The following is a 17,247-nucleotide window of genomic DNA, read 5'->3' as shown; positions in this document are numbered from 1 at the left end:
ACCGATGTTTGAAAGATGGCGACAGCTGACAAATATACTATACTCAGATCACAGATGTTTGAAAGATGGCGACAGCTGACAAATATACTATACTCAGATCACAGATCTTTGAAAGATGGCGACAGCTGACAAATATACTATACTTAGATCACAGATGTTTGAAAGATGGCGACAGCTGACAAATATACTATACTCAGATCACAGATGTTTGAAAGATGTCGCCAGCTGACATGTATACTATACTCAGATCACAGATATTTGAAAGATGTCGCCAGCTGACATGTATACTATACTCAGATCACAGATGTTTGAAAGATGGCGACAGCTGACAAATATACTATACTCAGATCACAGATGTTTGAATGATGTCGACAGCTGACAAATATACTATACTCAGACCACAGATGTGTGAATGATGTCGACCGCTTACAAATATACTATACTCAGATCACAGATGTTTGAAAGATGGCGACAGCTTACAAATATACTATACTCAGATCACAGATCTTTGAAAGATGCAGCTTTAGGAAGATTAAGAGGAAGCTAATCTTCTACTAGTTGTGTTATAAGATGAAGGTGACCGTTTAGTCATTGAAACGTCACACTCTAATTAAAATAATAAACAAGATTGATGTGTTAATGTTCAAAATGTGTTGTAAGGAAATATTTAATTTGTGTATTTGTTGTAATGATAATGACTTTTTGCATATTGTTGAAAATAAAAATATAATGTGTGTAGTTATTGTATTAACACAATATTAACATAAATTATTTAGATTATAGGTCCTTTCATCATTTATATCTTTAAATATTTATTCCCGCATGGAATCTAGAAATAATATTGAAGTATTGTGTGTCTGTGAAAGAAGTGTGTCTGTGAAAGTAGTGTATGTCTGTGAAAGTAGTGTGTGTCTGTGAAAGTAGTGTGTGTCTGTGAAAGTAGTGTGTGTCTGTGAAAGTTGTGTGTGTCTGTGAAAGTAGTGTGTGTCTGTGAAAGTAGTGTGTGTCTGTGAAAGTAGTGTGTGTCTGTGAAAGTAGTGTGTGTCTGTGAAAGTAGTGTGTGTCTGTGAAAGTAGTGTGTCTGTGAAAGTTGTGTGTGTCTGTGAAAGTAGTGTGTGTCTGTGAAAGTAGTGTGTGTCTGTGAAAGTAGTGTGTCTGTGAAAGTAGTGTGTGTCTGTGAAAGTAGTGTGTGTCTGTGAAAGTTGTGTGTGTCTGTGAAAGTTGTGTGTGTCTGTGAAAGTAGTGTGTGTCTTTGAAAGTAGTGTGTGTCTGTGAAAGTAGTGTGTGTCTGTGAAAGTAGTGTGTGTCTGTGAAAGTAGTGTGTGTCTGTGAAAGTAGTGTATGTCTGTGAAAGTAGTGTGTGTCGGTGAAACTAGTGTATGTCGGTGAAAGTAGTATGTGTCTGTGAAAGTAGTGTGTGTCTTAAAGTAGTGTGTCTGTGAAAGTAGTGTGTCTGTGAAATAAGTGCGTGTCTGTGAATAATTTTGGCGGTCGTTCCTTCTGCATCTATGAATGTTTTACGGGAGTATCCAGGTATGAACCCATAGGTTCAGAATACAAATTATAGAATGCTATTGCATAAAATAGTCAGCAGGATTTTCGTCATTGTAATACATATTGAAAGTTAACGTGTGACAAGTTCAAATATCTGGTGAATCAACTGTGTGTCATTTCAACGGCTGATGTAAGTATGTGATATATATTTATTCCAAATCCTGAACGTGAATAACTTACTACAGGTCTAAAGACAGCGAGGGAGTACCCCAGTTCTTCTGAAGACAGTAGCAGTAGTATTACAGTAGACTGATGTTACCTGGATGTGTCACCTGGACTTAATGCTTATGGTTTACAACACAATACATATAACGGTGTGGTCAGTTGGAGAAGTGATATAAAGAAAACATGACTGGTGAAAGTGTCGTTGATGAAGAATATATTTATTTATTTACAGACATATGCGGGGACTCTCCATTCTGGGTAAATAATCTATTGAAAGACATTTTTACAAAAAACTACCTATTATCTTCAATTTTGCCGTAGTTTTGAAATACATTTAATGTATTATATATGTATGATTCATGCACTCCATACATATAGCTGTATCACCAACAAAATGAACTCGTTCTATATTTGAAGTTTGTTCTGCTTCTATCAGAGTAAAGTGGACATGTTACCAAACCCTCACATATTATCATGACTGGACCGTAATTATGACTTAGTATATAAAATTGATGTTTAAGTATTTATTTTATATAAAGTCCTATCACCCGGGCGTCCGGAGTTCGATTCCCAGAACTTACGTGAAAAGGGGTAGGATCGCCCGACCACATGGGTTTTCCCCAAGTACTCCGCCCACACAGACCCCTCGCGCGCATCTATACGGGTCAACGAATGCTAATTTTGCATTTTTTGAAAAAAAAAAACATATAGAATAATAATGGTACAAAGCCTAATATACGATGACAGAGCAGACTAGGTTTTGTACAATACAGTAATAATTTGTTCAGTAAATGGTGTTACGGTCTTATGACACATATTGATATGGATAAGTCACTAAGAAAGGTTCTGTAAGACTTTGCTTATTAAACATAAATACAATGTTAGTCAATTAAACGTAAAACTTAAAAGCTTTAAGCAAGCATGTTAAAACTTCAGTGAGATATACTGATATTTGAATAATATCAATCAACGTTATGATATGTAATCAACCATGTGGCATAAAGATGATTAAGGTCATTGAAATACATACCTCCCCCCTCCCCCCTCCGGAATATCCTGCCTGATTAGACGTCATTTTGAATGAAATCTGATTTATATATATATATATATATTGAAAATGTGGTGAATTCTCCGTTCCCAGTAAATATAGAAAAAAGTTAAACACTGAAAACACGTTCATGCCTAGAAATTACATCATGTGTTTTCCAGTGTTTTCTACATATATTTATATATATATATAGCAATATAATTAGATTCCTTTGTCAAGTTATTCATGAAGTCTAGATCTGTATTATAAGAATGGATAATTAATTGTTATGTTATTGTAGCAAATCTTAGTAATACAACTTCAATATCGTCGATTTATCTTTAACAGTTGAAATATTTCACAAAAAAATAATTATTATATTAAAGCCATAACATACCGTTAGGAGAAATCAAACTAATTGGTAATTTTCCACGTTCAAGACCTCTGATGTCCTGAGCTCTGCTGCCCCAAAGTTCACGACGTGTTTCCAGACCACAATCCTACAATGGCTGCCGTTCGTCTGGCTGTGTGTGACACTTCCGGTGTATGTCGTGGTCATCTTTCGACGTCCACCGGAAGTTCGCTTACCTCTGACTTCTTTCAGCATTACAAAATCAGTGAGAATTCTTTATGACTAATACTTTTTAATTTTATTTTCTGGGTTGAATTCGACAGAATTTGTGTTGAGACTTCTATGTATTTAACTAAGTATATTGTAAAAGCTGTATCTGTATTCGTTTTAACACTGTAATTTCCGAAAACATCAACTCTGCTCCAAAAAATTATTGATACATTTTTTAAAATGTTATAAATTAAAAAGAAAACCAGTAGAAACACCATTTGGATTGTATTTTTTCACTCAGTCTTTGTCCTTTTGGAAAATAGATGAAAACATCGAAAAAAATTACGTCTAAAACTCAGTTTAATATGAAAAAAAAATGAAAAATTAATCAGCAGAGTTAGGTTTTTTATCTCGACATTATACAATATTCCAGGTGCTTTGTATTTCCCTTATAATACTGACGATTGGGCAGGCGTTCTCGGTTTATCGAAACGGCCGAGGATGTGGGCGATCGGCTATGACGTCATATTACATCGGATACGGTCTATCTGTTGTCTCATTTGTAAGTATATAGATATGTTATTCGTGACGTTGCATGAATTAGATTCACACTTTCTGTTGGTCTTGACCTTAACTGAATGTGAAACGGAATTAAGTAGCCAATATACATAAATACAGTGTAAATCGAACACCAGTAATACTTATGAGACTGTACCTAGATTACATGTACTATAAAGTCAGTTTTGTGTCTGCCCAGTTTTCGCAGTTTTCAGGTCAAAGAAATGGAGGTTTTAACAAGACACCAGGCCCCACTTGTATAAAACATCTCAACTTGAGATTTCCTCAAGTCGAGATTTTCCTCAGCTAATATCTCCTTGGAAATATCTTGTATGGAAATTCCTCAAGGAATTTCAGGACATCCTAGCCGATGACTTCCTCCTATTCATTGAGAAAATTTTATACAAGCCGTTTTTGAGGAGATATCAGCTGAGGAAAATCTCGACTTGAGGAAATCTCAAGTTGAGATGTTTTATACAAGTGGGGCCAGTAATATAAAAACAGCGAGGCTATATAATATATATCACCTATTGTGTAAAACAGACGTTCTTTGTTGTGAATCTGTTCAGTCAGTATTTGATGTAAAAGATTTTTGGAATTCCCCAATTACCTCCCCTGCTTCATAATTAAGGCATCTATATTTTTCTTCAATGTGTACTCTGTTATGTAAATATTATTTCCGTTGATTTCTATTTTTCTTCAATGATATGATATTTGTGCCAGGTTATCGTGGGAATATTCATTCAGTTAGTGAGGAGATGGGGCGTCATCAGTTCGGCAGTTATCTACGCCTACTGGGTGATATTGCTCGTGTGTAATATCATACCGCTCCAATCTACACTGTCATATGACGTAAGTTAAAAAAATACTACCATCAGTTCGGCAGTTATCTTTGCCTATGTGGTGTTATTCCTCGTGTGTAATATTGTACCTCTCTACTACCATCAGTTCGGCAGTTATCTTCGCCTATGTGGTGTTATTCCTCGTGTGTAATATTGTACCTCTCTACTACCATCAGTTCGGCAGTTATCTATTGGGAATCAAAAGTCATTTAATAGATTAATACAATGTATACGCTTTCAATCTATATTCTACTTTCGAGTTTAAGTTTGAATTAAAATCTTGTTGCCATAACGATATTCTCTTTGAAGATTTTTCTCTCTTTTTTCTTCTTTATTTTGTGCGTTGTTTACTAAATGTCTATCACACATGCTGTTTTTGCTTTCTTTTCAGATTTCTTGCTCCAGCAGCAACGCTGTGTATCAAATTTTCTACTTCGTTTTGATATTGGTCCTGACTATCCTCCACAGCTTCGCAGACAAGCGGTCCCTCCGAGAGTCTGAAAATGAGGTATCTGTCCAGCGTTACTATTTATTGCAGTGTGTTAACAGCTTGACCGACATGTCGAGAAAATATTGTTTTTTTCTCTACACTTTTAGGTGGAGGAGGTTGGAATTAAAATGTCGCGTGTATATTTATTGCGAATCTGGACTTACAGAAGTAACAAATTATATGTTTTGATACTTTAAGGAAATGAATCAGATCATTTTTGTATTCGTATGTCGTATCAAAAACCGAATCTTAACGATATCTTTATACAGAAGTGACGTCAGCATTTTTAAAGTAAACTGGATTTCCAGACACTGAAAAGTTTTGTCGGCTTTTGACAGTTTTCTCAGTTAGAATGCTACTTTTGTTACAGTGTTTCATGTTTTGTAAAGATATTTCTAAATTGACACCTAAATGTTTAAGGAGAACAGCTGAGAATCTGAAATTATTTAAAAAAGTAGTCGATCTTATTTAAATTTCATCTGGTGTTTGTCAGTATCGGTGCCCGGATGTTGACGTGTCGACCCTGGCAAATCTCGTATACGCCTGGATGACGCCGTATGTATACAACTCCCCGCTAAAAATAAATATCACGTGATATGAAACTTTCATATTCTAAAAGTTTTGGCTGAAATTTGATATTGATTACATAGTTTAATATCAAAAGCAAAAACCCTGACACAGCGTTAGATTATACAAGGCAATTATGTACGAGTTCTTCACTAAATAACGTCTGACACCCCAAAGTTTTTTTTTTTATTTTAATTTTCTCATAAACACAGATATATGCAGTACTTATAACAAAATTGTAAGACGGTTTGATATTCACCTAAATAATATCAGCTCGTTACCCTTCATACTGATACATGTTTCCCGCAAATATTTCATATACCATTGTTCCTAAAATATAAAACGAAAAACCATTGAATTAGAATAAAATCCTCGTCCTATCCTTTCGGTCTGAGAGATGCTCTATTTCCACATTTTTTAGAACTGTTGTCATGGCTTACAAGAAGAAGATAGCTACATATGACCTTTGGGCACAAACGGAACGCTTGAAATGTAACAATGCTGTGAGTGAACTCCATTTAACGTGGAACAAAGAGCTGAATAAGCTGACACAGTATAACAAGTACGCTATTTATTGATTGTTACTAACGTTTATAATTAAGTCGTTGTGACGACATGCCTTCATTTAGACACCTCGAATAATTGTTTTTCTTTGCCAATTAAAATCTGACAGTCATATATATAAGTAATAATGGAGTTATAGCGTCAAGAAAAAGGACGCTGGCTACGGTAGAAAGAAAACACATAAAATTCATTTGTTTATGTGAACTCGAAAAGCGAGTAAATAAATATTTTGGTTTATATTTTGAATTTAAATGAACAGAGAACAGAAAACGCAACAAAGTCGACTGAATAAGAGTTCCCACAATGGTCAAGTGACGTCAGAAGATACACCATTACTGACGTCAGGGTCATCAGGAAAAAGGCAACATCTACAGTATGATGAGAAAATTCAGCCACCGCAGCCATCCCTATTCAAGACAATATTCAAAACCTACGGCCTTTTGTGGCTCCAGTGTAACACCCTTAAAGCCCTTTCCGACCTCTGTCTTCTGTCACAGCCAGTCATTCTCAAGTAAGTATTGAGAGAGTGAAGGTTGCAATCCAGTATAACTTCATTATTTAAATAATGAAATGACAGGATCACTTGAGAGGTTTTTGTTAATATTGTTTAAAGATTACTTAGGTTATCTCTGATCTGTTTACCTGCTGCATCTACCGACTGAGATTTTGACTTCTCTTTCGGTCACTTTATTGTTTTCCTCAGTCGTCTCTTAGACTTCATAATTTAGAATCACTGACGAGTCCTAGTGGGGACGAAAATGTTGTATGATGTAGCATCACTGACTAGTCCTAGTGGGGACGAAAATGTTGTATGATGTAGCATCACTGACGAGTCCTATAAGGACGAAACAGCTGTGTGATGTAGTATCACTGACGAGTCCCAGAAAGACGAAACAGCTGTATGATGTAGCATCACTGACGAGTCCCAGAAGGACGAAACAGCTGTATGATGTAGCATCACTGACGAGTCCCAGAAGGACGAAACAGCTGTATGATGTAGCATCACTGACGAGTCCTAGATGGAGGAAACAGCTGTATGATGTAGTATCACTGACGAGTCCCAGAAGGACGAAACAGCTGTATGATGTAGCATCACTAACGAGTCCTATTGGGGACGAAAAGGTTGTATGATATAGCATCACTGACGAGTCCTATATGGACGAAACAGCTGTGTGATGTAGTATCACTGACGAGTCCTACAAGGACGAAACAGCTGTATGATGTAGCATCACTGATAAGTCCCAGAGGGACGAAACAGCTGTATGATGTAGCATCACTGACGAGTCCCAGAAGGACGAAACAGCTGTATGATGTAGCATCACTGACGAGTCCTAGATGGAGGAAACAGCTGTATGATGTAGTATCACTGACGAGTCCCAGAAGGACGAAACAGCTGTATGATGTAGCATCACTGACGAGTCCTAGTGGGGACGAAAACGTTGTATGATGTAGCATCACTGACGAGTCCTATATGGACGAAACAGCTGTGTGATGTAGTATCACTGATAAGTCCCAGAGGGACGAAACAGCTGTATGATGTAGCATCACTGACGAGTCCTAGAAGGACGAAACAGCTGTATGATGTAGCATCACTGACGAGTCCTAGAAGGACGAAACAGCTGTGTGATGTAGCATCACTGACAAGTCCCAGAAGGACGAAACGGCTGTATGATGTAGCATCACTGACGAGTCCTAGATGGAGGAAACAGCTGTATGATGTAGCATCACTGACGAGTCCTAGAAGGACGAAACAGCTGTATGATGTAGCATCACTGACGAGTCCTAGAAGGACGAAACAGCTGTATGATGTAGCATCACTGACGAGTCCTAGAAGGACGAAACAGCTATGTGATGTAGCATCACTGATGAGTCCCAGAGGGACGAAACAGCTGTATGATGTAGCATCACTGACGAGTCCTAGATGGAGGAAACAGCTGTATGATGTAGCATCACTGACGAGTCCTAGAAGGACGAATCAGCTGTATGATGTAGCATCACTGACAATTTTGTGTTTTGATGATGATGATAATGAAGATGATGATGATAATGATGATGATGATGATGATGATGATGATGATGATGATGATGATGATGACATGACAATTTTGGTGTTTTGATGATGATGATAATGAAGATGATGATGATAATGATGATGATGATGATGATGATGATGATGATGATGATGATGATGATGATGATGATGATGGTACGGATGGTAATATGGATAATGATACATGTGAGGATGATGATGATGATGATGATGATGATGATGATGATGATGATGATGATGATGATGATGTCATATGGTTGAATGTTGGTATGTGTGTAATATCTTATTATTTTATGTATCATGCATAATTTTAAAAAATAAAAATTAAAAAAACCAACTGTTTAGATATGTTATTTACAAATGTGTCTATTGTACAATCCTTAACATTTGTCTATGTTGATTTTGATAACGTGATCCACCCACCTTATTTCACAGACCAGTTAGAGAGAGACATCTGTATGCCGCAGTTTTATTCATTCTTTATACTACTTTATACCTGTAATGATGTTAAAAGGTACTGTTCATCTGTATTTATATTTTACATCGTACGTGAGATCGTAACAATCATTATTGACATAAATTGTACAAAAGACACGTAGGTTAATGATATAAATAAAAAATTAGTACGGTAGATGCGTTCACTTCCGGTTTCGTCGGTGATTCCTGGTCCATGTGAACATTTCGATTTCTTCTGACAACGAATATCAGTGTATTCTGTTTAGAAACAAAATGTTTATTTATAGAAGTATGTAAATAGAGCAGAGAGTGAGTCTGTAAACATTATTGTTTTGATTTACACGTAATCATTATTGTTACATTTTACCAAAATCCAATGTTTTCTTCAAATTGTATTATGTCATCAATAAATTATATTGTATTATGTCACCAAAAAACTATATTGTATTTTTTCATTAATAAATTATATTGCATTATTTCATCAGTAATGTGTAATGCGGATATTTTTTCACAGGTATATTGTGATATACGTCGGTAACAAAGGCGAGCCGGGTTACCCTACATGGAACGGTGTGATGCTGGCATTCTTGTTCTACGCCGCCTCGCAATGTAACACGTTTATGTATAACGTCAGTACGCATCTGGCGCTTACCCTCGCTCTCAGAATCAAAAGTGCTCTGATTGGAACTATTTATAGAAAGGTGAGTTTGTAATTAAAACGATAATAAAGATAGATTCATGAGTATACCTTAATCAATATGTACAACACCATTCTGCGCAAGTCAAGTAATTTCATATAAGCACAATTACTTTTATTTTGATGGACGACTTTGATCAAAATAGTGCGGATATCAATAAAGTTTTTTTTAGATATTAACGACGAGAATATTTTTTGATTGGTCTATCTATATACCCATATACAATGTACTGTAATCACGTGATTGCTAAAATGGTGACATGTATCAAACTATGTTACAATCATTTGTTGTCACGTGCCTATTTTTTTTATTTCAGGCATTAAGAATGGATAATAGTGTGAAAAAGGATTACACTGTGGGACAGATCGTGAACCTGATGTCTGTTGATTGTCAGCGGATACAGGATTCATTTATATTCTATAATTTCATACTGCCATTTTTTTCATCTATGGCTATCAGCATATACGAGATATCGGACGCCGTCGGCGAAAGTATAATTCCTTGCCTGGTTGTCTTGGCACTGTTCATATCGTCGAATATAATTCTCGGACGATTTCAGCAGCGATATCAACTTAATATACTTCAAAATAAAAGCTCGAGGATGAAACTGTTTAACGAGGTTTTAGGAGGAATCAAGGTAATATCACAATTAATTCTTATAACATAATATAATATAATATAACATAGTATAATATAATATAATATAATATAATATATACTATAATATAATATAATATGATATAATATAATATAACATATAAATATAATATAATATAATATAATATAATATGATATAATATAATATAACATATAACATAACATAACATAACATAATATAATATAATATAAACTCCAGATAGTAGTACATTTTAAAAGACTTAGGCATTATTTTCTTTTTTTATGTTACTGGGAAACAACTTAATTTTCTCCCGGAAACGAAACAGTCGTATTTTTGCAGATATCTCTTTATATGTATATTTACGTTAAGAATGAAACACACGTAAAATATGAAGATAAAGCTATTGTATATTTTATCTGAATAAGGATAGAATATTTACATAAATGGAATATAAATATAGATTAGAATAATCAAAGGAACACAATATTACATTAAAAAGACTGTACAAAGACACTCGAGTAAACAGCACGTTTCTTTCCATACTTAGAGTTATGTCCCTTACATCCAATTGATGACCTGTATCATACACTTCTTCTTTCCAGCTCTCGTAACTGATTTTAAAAACATAAAACGATAAAAAATCACTATTATGATAATTTCACTAGTTGTCAGTTTCGTATTGAAGACTTTTCATTGTGACACACTAACACCAAATTTAATACACAGGTCTTGAAGATGTTTGCCTGGGAGAGTATATTTAGTAAAAAGTTGATAAATATACGTGACAAAGAAATCAAATTCCTCAAAAAGTTTGCTGCCGTTTCTGCCTACACGGTTACTCTCTCGGTACAGAGCCCCATCCTGGTGAGTATCGTCTTTCTGAATGATAATTTATTCTGATTACTTGTGGTTGTATTAGTTAAAATGGTTGGTTATATCTCTGTTGTAGTAGTTAAAATGGTTAAGTATATCTCTGTTGTATTAGTTAAAATGGTTAAGTATATCTATCAGTTAAAATTTATCACAGTTGTATCAGTTAAAATGGTTAAGTATATCTCTGCTGTATCAGTTAAAATGATTAAAAAAGTATATCAGTATTCTACCCCTTATATACATCAAACGTCTTTTCATACAGAGTAATGTGTCTGTTTATATAATCATATTGACATCAGTGTATAGTTTTAGATTTATCCTTCGAATGAAATGATGTACTGTAAGAGAAGCAGTACACTAAATTTTGTTATTTTCAAGAGCGCCTAATTTTCGCTATTCTAAAGGACAGAATAAAATACGAAAGAAGACACGCTGAAAATGAACTTGGCAGAGTAAATCATAGCTGATTACAAGGCTTCTGTAAATAATGCATACTTGTGGTTTAAACATTAAGGCCAGAATTGAACTGTAGGGAAAAGTGTATGGTATTCTAAATTGTGTAATATTTAACCTTTGCCATATGGAAAATGAAATTAGGTATTTGATAATATAAAGAATATATATATATATATATGTATATATTATGTTTGCCCTAGCTGTCGGCTGTGGTGTTTCTTAGCTTTGTGATTGCCAATCCGTCCAAGCATCTAGACGCTGCTGATGCCTTTCAGGTGCTATCTGTAGTCAACTTCCTGCGCTACACAATATCATTCGTACCCTACATCATAACGGCAATTATACAGGTAAACACACAGGTGTCCTTGTAACCAACATCCAGCACTACACAGTATTCTGTCTACCATATCTGTTAATGGCAATTATACAGGTAAACACACAGGTGTCCTTGTAACCAACATCCAGCACTACACAGTATTCTGTCTACCATATCTGTTAATGGCAATTATACCGGTAAACACACAGATGTCCCTGTAACCAACATCCATCACTACACAGTATCCTGCATACCCTATCTGTTAATGGCAATAATACAGGTAAGTACACAGGTGTCCCTGTAACCAACATTCATCACTACACAGTATTCAGTATACCCTATCTCTTAATGACAACTATACAGGTAAACACACAGGTGTCCCTGTAACCAACATCCATCACTACACATTTATCTGTATACTCTATCTCTTAATGGCAATTATACAGGCAAATACAAAAGCTATAACTGTAACATGTGTGTGGTATATATGAATCACAAACAGGTGTTTCGACAATGATAACAAATCTTAAACAGTAATTAGAGTATTGAATGTTTTGATGAGCATTGAATGAAATGACGTTCTAAAGTTATATTTACTGTAAATATATCACCTTAAGATACATCACTCTATTTTATCAGGTCAAAATTAAATTTTCATGTTTTTTTATTCTATTTTTTTATTCATTTATTTTTGTTGCTGGAAGCACAACCTGAAATTTTAATAATACAAACCATTTCTACTTATTTATAGTGTGTTATGCGAGTCCACGTGCAAATATTAGACGAAATGCAGGAAAATTTGGGGTCAAAATGACGTCATGTCAATATTCTATAATAGACCGTTTTTCCCCATTTCAAAAGTGTAACGAAAAGAAAATCCAAATGTTTCCCGATAAATATCATATATAATTCACTCGTATGAAAGGTTATATCTAATACCTCTTGAATTATGTGTGATATTAAACGGAAAAATAACAAATATCTTCAATGGTTGTGAAAAAGTCAAACAACTGTATAGCACCATTTGATAAAAGTTACAGTAGAGCTAAACAATTAATATTACAGCATTCCACAGTTGTTTTGTCTTTCTATGCAATCAGTTTGATTCTTTTTATTTATTATCGACGTAAATCTAAAATGTCCAGTTACATTTCGTTCTCTTTAGTTCTAAAATACCAATGAATTACAGTGAAGAGTTAAGATATACACTAGCAATCGCAAGGGGAAGTTTCATTCAAATGTCATTAAATGTTTATTGATAAAAAAACAGAATATCAGGGCAATACTAAATCTGTATTTTAGCTGTGAAAGTAATGAGCGGAATAGATATTTTTTCAAATCACTAAAAACAACATGACTTGCAATATATTCTTATCAATTTTTGTATCCTTTTCTTACAGAGTCGAGTGTCCATAGGAAGAATACAGCGGTTTTTGTGGAGTGAGGACATCAGTACGGATAATGTTCACCGTGTCACTGACGCTGGTATGTAAACAATAACAACATGAAAATACCACAAAGATCAAGAAAACATAAAAGACAATACAGATATGTTAACGAAATTCAAACATAAGTTCAATGAAAAAAAAATAAAAGTATGAATTAAAAAACGATTCGCAAGGGGACTCCCGTAAACGAACAGGGGAATAAGGCCATGAGCTCCGGATTGGTAAGCGTCTTCTGCTTCACTGACGACACCTGGCATACGAATCTATTCAAACTTTAAAGTTGAGGAAACTATCGAACCGAATAGTTTTTCTTCTTATTTCTTGTTATTGTCGTCCTCTCTAGTCAGAGCTGCCTATTAGAATTTCGACACAGCCAACAGCAGCAGAACACAGAATCAAACACAAGAAAGTAACCAAACCCTTTCATTTTCTCAAAAAAGATGGCAGGAAAATAAAAATATATTCCAATCTTATCAAAAAAATATCAATTGTATAATAAACGCATTTTTAAATTAATTTTGTGATTAACACTGTCTTGGTATCTTAACCCAGATGATGCTGTTTCTGTTAAGAATGGTTCATTTACCTGGGACATCGAATCCACTGTACCAACTCTCCGCAAGTAAGTAACCTATGCTTATGTAATCATTCAAAGGAGTGCATTGTTGTTTATAATATATTTGGTTGAGAATATTACTTTTAGATATGATGTATAAAGAAAAACAAGGGTGTAAAAATAATCTTTTTTATCCGAAACCTAACTGTACTACTCAGCTACCAGATGCTTGAGACCGTGTTTGTTTGTCATTATAAAACGCTGTGGAATGCCTGATATACTTATGATAAAGGTACTGGTGTCAGAGAGTTTGGGGCTCTAAAAACGCGTGACATTTCAGTATTGTCAGTTTGGTAGGTGAGAGTTGGTTGCGGTGGTGAGACTCTCGAAAGGCGTGATTTTTCAGTATTGTCAGGTTTGGTAGGTGAGAGTTGGTTGCGGTGGTGAGACTCTAACAATGTGTGATTTTTACATATTGTCAGGTTTGGTAAGGGAGTGTTGGTTGCGGTGGTGAGACTCTCGAAAGGCGTGATTTTTACATATTGTCAGGTTTGATGAGGGAGTGTTGGTTGCGGTGGGGAGACTCTAACAATGTATGATTTTTACATATTGTCAGGTTTGGTAAGGGAGTGTTGGTTGCGGTGGTGAGACTCTAACAATGTGTGATTTTTCATTGTCTACGTTTGGTAAGGGAGAGTTGGTTGCGGTGGTGAGACTCTAACAATGTGTGATTTTTCATTGTCTACGTTTGTTAAGGGAGTGTTGGTTGCGGTGGTGAGACTCTAAGAATGTGTGATTTTTCATTGTCTACGTTTGGTAAGGGAGTGTTGGTTGCGGTGGTGAGACTCTAAGAATGTGTGGTTTTTCATTGTCTACGTTTGGTAAGGTAGAGTTGGTTGCGGTGGTGAGACTCTAAGAATGTTTGATTTTTCATTGTCTACGTTTGGTAAGGTAGAGTTGGTTGCGGTGGTGAGACTCTAAGAATGTGTGATTTTTCATTGTCTACGTTTGGTAAGGGAGTGTTGGTTGCGGTGGTGGGACTCTAAGAATGTGTGATTTTTCATTGTCTACGTTTGGTAAGGGAGTGTTGGTTGCGGTGGTGAGACTCTAAGAATGTGTGATTTTTCATTGTCTACGTTTGGTAAGGGAGAGTTGGTTGCGGTGGTGGGACTCTAACAATGTGTGGTTTTTCATTGTCTACGTTTGTTAAGGGAGAGTTGGTTGCGGTGGGGAGACTCTAACAATGTGTGATTTTTCATTGTCTACGTTTGGTAAGGGAGAGTTGGTTGCGGTGGTGAAACTCTAACAATGTGTGATTTTTCATTGTCTACGTTTGGTAAGGGAGAGTTCGTGATGTTATTGAGACTTTAACAACGTCTGTTGTTTTCAGTATAAACGTTTGAGTATTGGTGAGGGTGAATTGGTAGCGGTGATTTCAACATAACACAACATGATATATATTTTTTCAGTATTGACTTGAATATTGGTGAGGGCGAATTGGTAGCTGTGGTAGGACTAGTAGGGTCTGGTAAATCTTCGCTTCTATCTGCACTCCTTGGCGAGATGTCAAGGATACACGGCCGCGTTGCACTTAAGGTAGATATTATACAACCATAGCTGTTATATAACTGAAAAACTACTTCACTTAAAATTATTCATGATAATATCCTAACAGTAATTTACAAGAGCTATTTACGATGTCAAAACATTGCACAGAAAATAAAACAAATATTGTGTTCAGTATGCAGTTGTTTCATTTTTGTCCAATTCAATTGTGTTGTTAAAGACCAAAAGGCAGACATTATGTTTAGTCCATGTTTCATGTGGTATTTGAGTTATTATATCGCTGTCATGTTGATCTCATTTCAATTTCTAAGAAGGCTCAATTTATAATAGAGGTCAATTTCATGAAAACGGGAAAAATAAAATTTATTATTATTTATAATGATCAATTGATCTAACATACCACATTTAAAAATTATGCAAAAAATTGGGTCAGTGATGAATCAAGTTTGCGTCGCTAATTTGAATTTATGTAAGTATATACAATTTAATACTGAATTCAAGGGTACGACGGCGTATGTACCTCAGGAAGCATGGATACAGAACATGACCTTGAAGGACAACGTCTTGTACGGTAGTCAATACCGGAACAGGCGTTACCGTAAAGTCATCAAGGCGTGTCAACTACTTCCGGACCTTGCCATACTCTCCGCCGGGGACCAGACTGAAATAGGGCAGAGGGTAAATCGGTCAAAATTATTATACGAATCTATTTGAATCATATATCTTTGAGAAATTTGCCATAGACTAGTATGTGAAATATCTGGAATTGTTTTAAAGCAAAGATTTCAATTTGTGGAAGTGATTAAAGAATACGGTGAAATAATCCTGAGTCACATACCTGTGTAATTGATAACCTCTTACTGGTTTAGATTATTAATATATAGATTTGTCAAACCTTCAAAACTTTTATCCAAATCTAAATCATTCAGGAGATGAGGAATTTCATAGGTTGAAATACTGCAGCTTTATGTCCGAACGAGAATACCGCTAATTGATACAAATTTATCTCGCTACAAAGGTCACAGTCCACACCTTTATTTGATGTTCATTAAAAAAAATTTAACATTTAAAATTAAGACCGATAAGAATTCTGGGAACTGGTTTTTTACCTTAAGTTTGACCTTTTTGGATTTTCCGCAGTCATCGCCATGGTTTCAACACTTTCAGCCATTAGTGTCCTAGAAGGACGAAAGAGCGGTACAAGATTCTTAATTTGTATCAATTCACTTGTGTATCTTTTGTCCAATGTTTGATGATACTGAGACATTATTTCTTGATTTTAATTTTAAATAGGGCATAAACCTGAGTGGTGGTCAGAAACAGAGGGTTAGTTTAGCTAGAGCAGTGTATAGCAACTCAAGCATATACTTACTGGACGACCCGCTCAGCGCAGTGGACAGTCACGTGGGCAAAGCCATCTTTGACAAAGTGATTGGCAATGACGGGTTACTTAAAGGAAAGGTAACCATTCTATAGCATCACATTAAAATGATACTATATTTAAGATTTAACCTAACCAAAGTCACTCGTGTATTACGAGTTCATGAACTGCCAACATATCAGAAATGTTGTAAGTGATAAGCTCAAAACGGGAAATAGTAAATAAAAACATTGAAATGATATCTGTTGACATTCATGGACTATCAATGCAAACTAGATAACGGTATATGAAGGGCTAACGCTAATGAACGCCTCATGAAAGCAGTTCAACACTTAAGTAATCCACAGCATGTATCTCGCCTTTCAACACAACTGCAAACAATTTTTCCTGTGTGAAAGGTTTATTGATATATACATAAAATCCGGTCCGGTCCGGTCGGTCCGGTCCAGTCCAGTCTCCGGATCCCTAATCTAGTCATTCCTTTAATTACACATGTTGT

The 17,247-nt window shown here is 35.4% G+C and overlaps 1 protein-coding gene across 1 annotated transcript in view; it reads left to right on the top strand.

Moving 5' to 3' along the window:
• Positions 1-1,902: 1,902 nt before the first annotated feature.
• The window catches only part of LOC132556180 (multidrug resistance-associated protein 1-like), a 28,014-nt gene continuing 12,669 nt past the window's right edge, over positions 1,903-17,247 (top strand). Inside the window, exons 1-16 of the mRNA XM_060220573.1 lie at positions 1,903-1,977; positions 3,187-3,363; positions 4,590-4,718; positions 5,100-5,216; positions 5,692-5,753; positions 6,187-6,327; positions 6,589-6,840; positions 9,350-9,536; positions 9,850-10,170; positions 10,879-11,016; positions 11,682-11,828; positions 13,198-13,282; positions 13,798-13,867; positions 15,271-15,397; positions 15,869-16,045; positions 16,661-16,828. Coding sequence (XP_060076556.1) covers positions 1,903-1,977; positions 3,187-3,363; positions 4,590-4,718; positions 5,100-5,216; positions 5,692-5,753; positions 6,187-6,327; positions 6,589-6,840; positions 9,350-9,536; positions 9,850-10,170; positions 10,879-11,016; positions 11,682-11,828; positions 13,198-13,282; positions 13,798-13,867; positions 15,271-15,397; positions 15,869-16,045; positions 16,661-16,828 — 2,373 coding nt within the window. The remainder of the gene's footprint in view (positions 1,978-3,186; positions 3,364-4,589; positions 4,719-5,099; positions 5,217-5,691; positions 5,754-6,186; positions 6,328-6,588; positions 6,841-9,349; positions 9,537-9,849; positions 10,171-10,878; positions 11,017-11,681; positions 11,829-13,197; positions 13,283-13,797; positions 13,868-15,270; positions 15,398-15,868; positions 16,046-16,660; positions 16,829-17,247) is intronic.

This window comes from Ylistrum balloti, unplaced genomic scaffold, assembly GCF_031769215.1.
Source record: "Ylistrum balloti isolate Yb309-2 unplaced genomic scaffold, AGI_CSIRO_Ybal_v1 Utg369648, whole genome shotgun sequence".
Lineage (NCBI taxonomy): Eukaryota > Metazoa > Mollusca > Bivalvia > Pectinida > Pectinidae > Ylistrum > Ylistrum balloti.
The sequence above is the reverse complement of the archived record's forward strand: the minus strand, read 5'-3'. Positions and strand labels throughout refer to the sequence as shown.